The 9,575-nt window shown below is 45.5% G+C and overlaps 1 protein-coding gene across 1 annotated transcript in view; it reads right to left on the bottom strand.

The window, feature by feature from the left end:
- Positions 1-516: 516 nt before the first annotated feature.
- CDK2 (cyclin dependent kinase 2) overlaps positions 517-9,575 on the bottom strand; it is a 32,136-nt gene continuing 23,077 nt past the window's right edge. The window contains exons 6-7 of the mRNA XM_048490897.1: positions 3,339-3,542; positions 517-1,771 (exon numbers count right to left, since the gene is read on the bottom strand). Coding sequence (XP_048346854.1) covers positions 1,667-1,771; positions 3,339-3,542 — 309 coding nt within the window. The 3' untranslated portion in view covers positions 517-1,666. The remainder of the gene's footprint in view (positions 1,772-3,338; positions 3,543-9,575) is intronic.

Raw genomic sequence — 9,575 nt, 5'->3', positions numbered from 1 at the left:
CACTCTTAGCACCGAGAACATCTTTCCCTGGGGGTGGGGGTGAGAGTGGGGATGAAATATGCCAAAATTCCCCTTTACAATAGTCTTCAATGTTAGACACATCACAGTATTTATCGAAAAGGTGTGCAGTTTGACTCGATTCTATAGCAAGGAATTTGTCAGAAACCATGATTTTCTGTTTCAGAGTTTAGCCTTTGCGCTATGGCTGAATGAATGTCAGGTTGCAAATCAATTCACATTCTGCACTGCATTTCAGCTAAACAACCAGAAGAGTTCAAATGTCCTCCATATGCAAAGAGGTGCAAAGAGAGAGGTGTTGACACTTCAGCTCGTACGGAGACCCTTGCATTTACAATGCAAATTTCCTTTCTGAAAATAGATATTGCATTATTTTGGCAACTTCTACTTACTGGATCTCTCTTGCTTAGGTGGGAGAGAGAAATAGCTTGAAATGTTATGCCTTTATTCTCACGCATCTCGATTTCAAAAGCTAAAATGCAGGTGTTTTTTTTAAAAAAAAAAGAAGGAAAAAAATCTACATTTGAGCAATATTTTGCTTGGAGCTAAAGCACCTGTGTAGGCCTACCCTGGCCAGGAGGTTGATTATTTACTGAAAAAATAGAAAGAAAATATGAGATGGCCAACTGTGAACAGATAGATTTGTAACTAGTATGAAATGGAAAAATATGGCAGCCAATACTGCTGCTTCACTTAATATTAACCAGAAGTCCAAGGAAGGATCTGCCAACTGATTGACAAGCACAAGAACCAGACACTGGTCAGCAAGCTAGTAGAAGTGGATGGCAAGCTGATGGAATCTGTCCATTCTCCTTAGTAAACAAAATGGATAATTTCTTTCAAGCACTTGTTGCGCTTATCAAAAAGGATTTCATGAAGCATCAACTTGACTCGGTTAGAAAGCCAGCTGATAATCTCCAGAGGACGAATTTGGCGGTCAAGGTCTTTTCTGAGGTTCTCTTCCACGCCTCAACCAGTGAGCATCAAAAGCTACCATCTCCAGGAAGACTGCTGAGGCATCCCATCATTGGTGCAAAACGAACACTCCAAAAAAGCCCTTAGCCCTAGAGTAAAATTCCTGCTCATGAACAAGGGGGCAGTTGTGCCTGAATCTCACTGAGGACTTGAACTGGAAGGGAGGCTCCCATTCTATATTTAAAACCCAACGCCTGCTGCCTGAATCAGAAAGTCACTTGCTGGAACCAAGGTAAGTTGATCCTTTTCATACAGGTTTCAGGGTGCTGACTGCCACTAGAAGCTCAGCTCTGCGCCATCCAGATGAAGCAGGAACGAAGAGGTGCTTTGTGATATGCCCAATACAGAAGGCACTGTTATCACCAAAGAGGAGATGGAATTCCCAGGGAATAAAAAGACCTCATGAATACAGCTGTCAGCCCTTCAGCAATCAGAGTAACTGCAGTTGATGGATATGGAGTCTTTTCTCGCCTCACGCAAGATGAGCTGGGAGCACCAACCTCAGCTAGTAGTGTAAAAGGATCCAGGTGTAAAACTCTGAAAAGGTCAAGGCTACGGCAAATGGGACCTCTAGTACTCCATGCAGCTCTAAGCTGGGGAGTTAAGTGCAAGCCACTGGTGTGGTCCTAAGAAAGGGCATGTTGCAGAATCCACAGCAGGTCACGATCTTGTCTCACAAGCGAAGGTGCGGCACAGCTTTGGTAACATCACGGAAGAAAGGGTGGCTGAGCGCAGTCTTGGCGGAGATCCTCTTATTGGGGTCGTAATACAGCATTTGCTGAAGAGAAAAAGGAAGGGAAAGTTACAGGAACGGACAGGAAGCCAAAAGGGACAATCAACCTTTTTTTTGTTCTTAGGGGACCCAAAGGAAGATTTGCGGGAGACAAATATTTGACTCCACCAGGGAACACAAATGTGGTTGGACAAGTTAATTGAGCACCAAAGGCAGAAAGAGTGCACGCCACACAAAAAGTGGCACTGCTGAAGAAAATTGCCAGGCGAAATAATTTCACTAAATAAGAGTGACACCAACAAGTGTTCAGGACAGGCAAAATTGCCACTGCACGGTGGGGACACCCCAGGGCATGATTTTATGTTGCCACCTAAGGACTGCTAAGTTCTGGGAACTCATGGGATGACTCACGCTCAATAACTAACAAAACAACACCAGACTTTATTGCAGAAAAAATACCTTGTGGCAACTGAGGAAAATAGCATGATATGAAATCCAAAATAAATACTTTCGCCTTTGCGCTTCTTTGGCCATAATCAGTTTTTGCACAATAACCGAACCACACTTTAAGTTGCTGTACACAGAATCTGGATGGGGAGAGTGATGCAGTTTACCAAACTTTGGTTATTAGCAACATTGGTTAACCTACCCCGTGTAAGAAATTAAAAGTACACCACCACCAGGTCAGTTACCCCCTGACCACACTACCCCAAACCAGAAACAGTTTTCTTTTAAAGATATAAAATTATAAGCTTCTAGACCAGGGGTCTTCAGCCTATGGCCCTCCAGATGTTCATGGACTGCAATTCCCATCAGCGCTGCCAATTGGTCATCCTGGGCAGGGGCTGATGGGAATCGTAGTCCACGGACATCTGGAGGACCATAGGTTGGAGACCCCAGTTCTAGATCAAAAGCATGCAAAAGGTAAGGATGAAACAATGTATATAATACCTGAAAATATTTCAGAAATCAGAATTCATTCATGTCATTTCAATCTTCCTTTTTTTTCCACACCATGGAACCAAAAGGCATTTTACACAGGAGATCCCCATCCAGGCACTGATTGGCCCCAGACCTGCTTAACTGCAGCAAGAGGGCAGCATTGTGTTCCTCCCAACTTTACTCTAGAACCCAAACAGGAACCAAATTCCCTGTAAGCGGGAAGGAGTTTGGGAACCCTGCACAGCCGACCAAAGGAAATACATGCAAATAATATTATTCATCAATTTTTACCCCTGGCTTATACAAAAGTCTCTAGGTGGCTCAATACTGAAACAATAATAAAAATATGCTTCAGTCATATAATGTAAGCAGAATTCAGCTTTACTTGATGCAGAAAATCCTGGGACCTGAGGATGCTGACATAGTGATCAGCTAATCAGAGGTGGCCAACCTATGGTGCTCCAGATGTTCATGGACTACAATTCCCATCAGCCCCTGCCAGCGTGGCTAGTTGGTCATGCTGACAGGGGATGATGGGAATTGTAGTCTGTGAACATCTGGAGCACTATAGGTTGGCCAACCCTGAACTAGGTCATGCACAAACTTAATAGGCCACTTCCTCAGAGCTGAAGGACTCTTGCCCCCTTCTCCACACTGCCAAAATACTCACTGCCAGAAGTTTCCTGCCCTCCTCATCGAGGGGTGGCACCACCTTACTGAAGTCCTGCCGGGCCCACTTGGGAAAGCTGGGTTTGTAGTCAGGCATGGACGTGACACCGGGCCACACGGTCTCATCTGGGGTGCCCAGCGTGCGGAAGATGCGGAACAGCTGGTCAATTTCGGAGTCACCTGGGAAAAGAGCTCTTCGGGTAATCTGTTCGGAAGAAGGACAGACCGGGGCTGTGGTTTAATGTGCCATATCTGAGAGTATCCCTCCTTACGTTCATGGCAGATACAAAATGGCGGTGTTCCCACAGATCCAAAGGTATCCATTGGTATTTAGCTATGCATATGTCATGATTGTTGTTATTTTGCTGATACTGTTACATTATATGCTAATGGGTTGTGTTATTGATAAATTTTATGTGTTGGTACATTTTGTAATGTACGATACTGACTTTGTAAAGTACGATATTGCTGACTTGTTATTTTGTTGACTTAATTGCCCATGTCTATGAATTTTTCTTGTATATTGTGATGCTTATTGATGTTTGCTAGTATTGATAATGTTGATATTGATATTGTTACTTATACTATTGTTGTGCGCCACCCTGAGCCCTTCGGGGGAGGACGGGATATAAATTGAATAAACTAAACGAACGAAACTAAAGCAGTGCTGGAAGGAATTTTCCCATTATCTGCCAGTTATATAACACTTCCAGTTTGCAAAGGTTGGCTTCCAAGCATCCCTGAACATTTCTGTAAAGGTTGCATTTACAGAGGGGAGACAGATTCAGAAACAATTAGCAACTTGCTCAAGACCACACAATGAAAGAGACAAGACAGTGGGCAGGGAGGGGGCAGCAACCTCAATTACACAGAAGAGATGGCTTATTCTGCAACATGCACACACCCCTCCCTCCAACAAGAATGCTGCTAGGAGGCGGGGGAGGTTCAATGGCACAAAGATATTGCTCGTTCTTGCAGGGCATGCACCCCATTCCGATCAGCCGGAGCTACTGCTAGGAGTTGGGGGAGGGGAGCAAAGAGGAAGGGGAGCTGAAGGTTCTTGAGCTGTTTGAAGATGTCAGATTCTATGCAGCGAGAGACATGCAGGCAACCTTCCCTGGCCTTGCTGATCTCCCTCTTCCCCCTGGCCTAAGCACTCTTTGCTCTTTCACCTGCAAGACCTTCCAGGTCCTTGTCCCCTGCTTCAAGAACCGTGGCAGGCTTTAGGGATGTGAGACTTCGGGTGTGTGGGTGTATGTGCTTAGGGCACATTCTTAACACTCACGGGGGAGACGAGTTTTGGGGGCTGGTGATCCGATTGCACCCCCCCTCCCCCACCGCCACCTTGTGCTCTGCTGAGGTGCTGCAAGCCCTGGTCAAATGGGGCAGAGTGGAAAAGGATGAGCTCTTCTCTCCACGCTGCTTTAAAATGGGAAGCTGTGTTATGTTTGGCTTTGCCAAAGGTCATGAGTAGACCTACCCCCTCATCTGATAGGCTTGGCATTCCCTAGAGAGCCATGTTGAACCCTGAGGTGGGGGAATGGGTAGGCCAGTTCATGTATATGATGTTTCATCAAGTCATTTCTGACTTATGAATCAATAACCTCCAAAAAGTCCTCTTATTAACAGCCATGCTCGGGTCATGCAAACGGAGGACAATGCTTTCTTTTATTCAGTCAGTCCATCTCCTGGGGAACCTTCCTCTTTTCCTACTGCCTTCAATGTTTCCTGGCATTATTGTCTTTTCCAAAGACTAAAGTACAGCATCTTCAATTTAGTCATTTTAGCTTCCAGCTGCATAATTACCGGATAAAGCTTTTCTTGGGACGTATTTTATCAGGCTGCTAAGGCACCTTAGGTGTGTTTGGTGTTTCCCGTTACAAAATTAGGTGTGATGTAAACTAGGCTGCAAAAATTCTCTTCTTGGATTGGGTTTTGGATTGGATTGGCAGCAGTGGCGTAGGAGGTTAAGAGCTCGTGTATCTAATCTGGAGGAACTGGGTTTGATTCCCAGCTCTGCCACCTGAGCTGTGGAGGCTTATCTGGGGAATTCAGATTAGCCTGTACACTCCCACACCTAGCCAGCTGGGTGACCTTGGGTGAGTCACAGCTTCTTGGAACTCTCTCAGCCCCACCTACCTCACAGGGTGTTTGTTGTGAGGGGGGAAGGGCAATGAGATTGTAAGCCCCTTTGAGTCTCCTGCAGGAGAGAAAGGGGGGATATAAATCCAAGCTCTTCTTCTTTTTATGTGTGCAGAGGGCTTGAGGGAATAGTGAAACATTATAGATAGGTAAAATAATGTAAAAAATACAATTGTTAACAGTTCATAAAAATCAACATAATTTATTATATAATTTAAAAGAATCATTGATTATATATGTCGATTATACAGGCATAAATAAATAAAAATAGGACTATACAGTTATCCCTTCCACATCTTTGGGGTTAGGGGCGTGGTGCAAACCGTGATCTGGAAATCCGCAAAAAATAAATTTGGCCCTCCCTTTGTACCAGAGAATAAATCTGATTTTTTAAAATTTTAACATTTGAAAAGAAATTGTGTATACTCACAGTATTAAAAAAAATGTAATATGTTGATATTATAAAATACTATACATATATTTTATGCATCTGAGTTTCTAAATGTTTGCTGTGTCGTCTGCTGGCTTTCGTGCGTCGCCTGTAATATATAAGGGGCATTATCTTGGACTTTTGCTCTCCTTCAAAAAAATAAATAAATAAAGCTCAGCCCTGACTGACTTCAGGGACTAAATTTGAACAGTCCTTTCGTTTTGCTGGTCACTTTGAGCACCTCTCTATAGCAAAACAAGATTCTGTTTTTTGGTTTTTTAAAAATAATAATGATAGAAGTGTTGAAGGCTCAGGCACCTATCCCTGCCAAACAAAGAATTCAGGGTGTTGCAACCCACAAAGTGTTAAGTAGATTTCGGGGAAAGGAATGCTGGGCCAAAAAGCAATGCTTCCACAGGCCCCCTCCTCGACAACTGACGCACAGCCCCGCTGCATGTGACACAACTCTTTGGAATACAAATACACCCACACAGCCCAAGGGGAAGGAAGCAGCCTTCCCAAAGCCTTAGTTCAGGCCTCAAAAGGCCAACCCACAACAAATCTTGTCTGTTTGCCTCTTCCCAGTTCTATCAAGGCTTCTGCCCCAGGGAAAGGTGATGACATAAGCGGCTTCCTCCCACATGAGGTGATGCCAAGTCAACTGATTCTTGTCAGAAGGTCTTCACAAGGGAATGGAGTGGGGAGCGTTTGACCCGGACTGACTCTACTTCACACACACAAACTCATGAATGGAGACGCAAAAGGCAATTCTACAGCCAATGCATGCTACAGCGCCACTGCAGTTTAAAATGTGCTGGATGAGGATGTTTTTGAGGCTCAATCACCCACAATGCACCAGTCATGCAAGCCGGGTATACCTACCTGAATCCATTCAAGTTGCATTCTTTTGAAAAAAGAATTTGTTACACATTCATGGGTAGAATCTGAGATTGTTTGACTGATGGAACTTGTGTAACCAGCATTGTGTAGTGGTTAGGAGCAGGCAGACTCTAATCAGGAGAACTGGGTTTGATTCCCCACTCCGACATGAGTGGGAGATTCTTTTCTGCTGAATCAGATTTGTTTCCCGGGTCCTACATTCCTGCTGGGTGACCTTGGGCTAGTCACAGTTCTTCGGAACTCTGTCAGCCCCACTTACCTCACAATGTGTCTGTTGTGGGGAGAGGAAGGGAAAGGAGTTTGTAAACCACCTTGAGGCTCCTTACAGGAGAGCAGGGCATGGTCAATCCAAACTCTTATTTTTCCCACTGCAGCGATACAAAGCAGGGGAATGGCAAAAACCCTTTCAACTACTGAAGAGACTTTCCAGTTCCAGAGCACAGAAAGGTGTAGTTATCCTTATAATGAGCCAGACCAATGTTCCCTGCACTCCAGATCTTAAACTTAACTCACTTGACCTGGTGGCCTTGAGCAGCACCATACTAATAAAGTTAAAACAATCCTAACAGCCCGACCTACCTACCTACCTACCTACCTACCTACCTACCTACCTACCTACCTACCTACCTACCTACCTACCTACCTACCTACCTACCTACCTACCTACCTACCTACCTACCTACCTACCTACCTACCTCTCTACCGTATTTCCGCGAATATAAGACAGTGTCTTATATTAATTTTTGCTCCCAAAGATGCGCTATGTCTTATTTTCAGGGGATGTCTTATTTTTCTGTGTTCTGTTCGTCGGGCATGCTTCCAAACAAAAACTTTGCTATGTCTTACTTTCGGGGGATGCCTTATATTTCGCACTTCAGCAAAACCTCTACTATGTCTTATTTTTAGAGGATGTCTTATATTAGGGGAAACAGGGTATCTATCTATCCATCCATCCATCTATTCATATCATTATATCTTGCTGTAACTTGGGGGAAAAAACTTTGCAACAGCTGAAGTGGCCTTGTGCTCAATGCCTGCTAGATGCATTCACAATTTCTCTTCAGTAGGTATATCATATATTTGCCTTCTCTTGAAGAAGCAGCAAAATTCATAGTTCTCTTATATCAGAGAGAAATATACAATCTAAAAGACAATGCTCCAATGTTATCAATTCATCCCAATAGGCACAAACATAATCTACTTGAGGAATGAAGCTTCTTATAGCAACCATCCATTACCTGAGAAGATATTACGTGTCACAACCCTAAATAAAGGGGGGGAGCAAACTCTAGATCTGGGTTGCCCAACCTCTTGCCCTCTTGTAGTCCATGGACTACAATTCCCATCAGCCCCTGCCAGCATGGCCAATTGGCAGCAACGATGGGAATCGTAGTCCGTGAACATCTGGAGGGCTACAGGTTGGAGACCCCAGCTCTACAAGCTGTCAAAAGAGCTCAAAAAATCCAGTTCAAATGGCTCAAAATTTAATCTAGGTCAGCCAACCCTGACTGAAATATAGGATATCAGGTAGGCCTTTTCCCTAGATCTGTGATCAGAGGACAAAGCTCTGCTCTGGCCTGTAGTAATTAAGCCTTGAAACCTACACTGACCAGACTGTCTTTGTTGATGGCAGTGTGTGTGTGTGTGTGTGTGTGTGTGTGTGTGTGTGTGTGTGTGTGTGTCCAGCTTTCCCTTATAGCAGCGGTTCTCAACCTGTGGGTCATGACCCCTGTGGGGGTCGAACGACCCTTTCACAGGGGTCGCCTAAGACTCTCTGCATCAGTGTTCTCCATCTGTAAAATGGATAAATGTTAGGGGTGGGGGTCACCACAACATGAGGGGCGCGGCATTAGGAAGGATGAGAACCACTGCCTTATAGTGTATCACATGGCATATTTGCAAGAGTCATCTACACGCCTTGCAAGTATCCTTTTATACAGTGCACTGCACACTACTTGGGTAAAATCTGATTTCTATTGGGAATGGTCTGGTAGATGGTTGCCGGCGTCTGAAGCTGGGGACACTAGACTAGATGGTCCATCGATAGGGTTCCACTGATGCAAAGATGCACTGGTGAATCCTCTCCTCTCCCCGCCCCCCATGTTATATCTAGAAAGTATATGGCTCAGATCACTGTGTCCTTCCATAGCAGTCCCCTGGTTTTTGTTTCTTAGGCGCTTTCCGCACACGCGCAGAAACGCACCTCCACGAATTATGCCGGTGGAGGCTCGGGGACTGTGTGAGCAGCCCCAACTTTCCCCTCAGCCAGGGAGGTGGCTCTGTACGGAGCTGCCTCTGGTCGCCCTTCCTCCACTCACCGTCCTGTCCAGCGTCGCTCTGGAGGGCTGCAGGGACCACCCACACTGCCCTCCGACCTCCAGGGGTCAGAGGGCAGCGTGGGTGGGTCTCTGCAGCCCTCCAGAGCGACGCTGGACGGGATGGTGAGTGGAGGGAGAAAGCGGTGTCTTCCCGCTGGTGCTGTTCGCACCATGCCGATGGGAAGATGATACTTTGCAAAACCCTTGCTCGTTGAGTGAGGTTAAAAGCAGCAGCTTCATGCTGCTCCCGGGCAGGAGCGCCTCCTGCGCAAACAGCAACCCAGGGACGGCGTTTTTGCCGTCCCTGGGCCGCTATATATCACCCGTGCGGAAAGGGCCTTAGTATCAGGGAACCAGATCCTTACAGGAGGTCAACAGGGCATCATCTGCTTCATACTGGCATTTGTACTGCTACTTCTCCTCTCACCTCATTACCAGGATAGTGGAT

The sequence above is a fragment of the Sphaerodactylus townsendi genome, linkage group LG03, assembly GCF_021028975.2.
Source record: "Sphaerodactylus townsendi isolate TG3544 linkage group LG03, MPM_Stown_v2.3, whole genome shotgun sequence".
Taxonomy (NCBI): Eukaryota; Metazoa; Chordata; class Lepidosauria; order Squamata; family Sphaerodactylidae; genus Sphaerodactylus; species Sphaerodactylus townsendi.
This window is presented reverse-complemented; position numbering and strand designations above follow the sequence as displayed.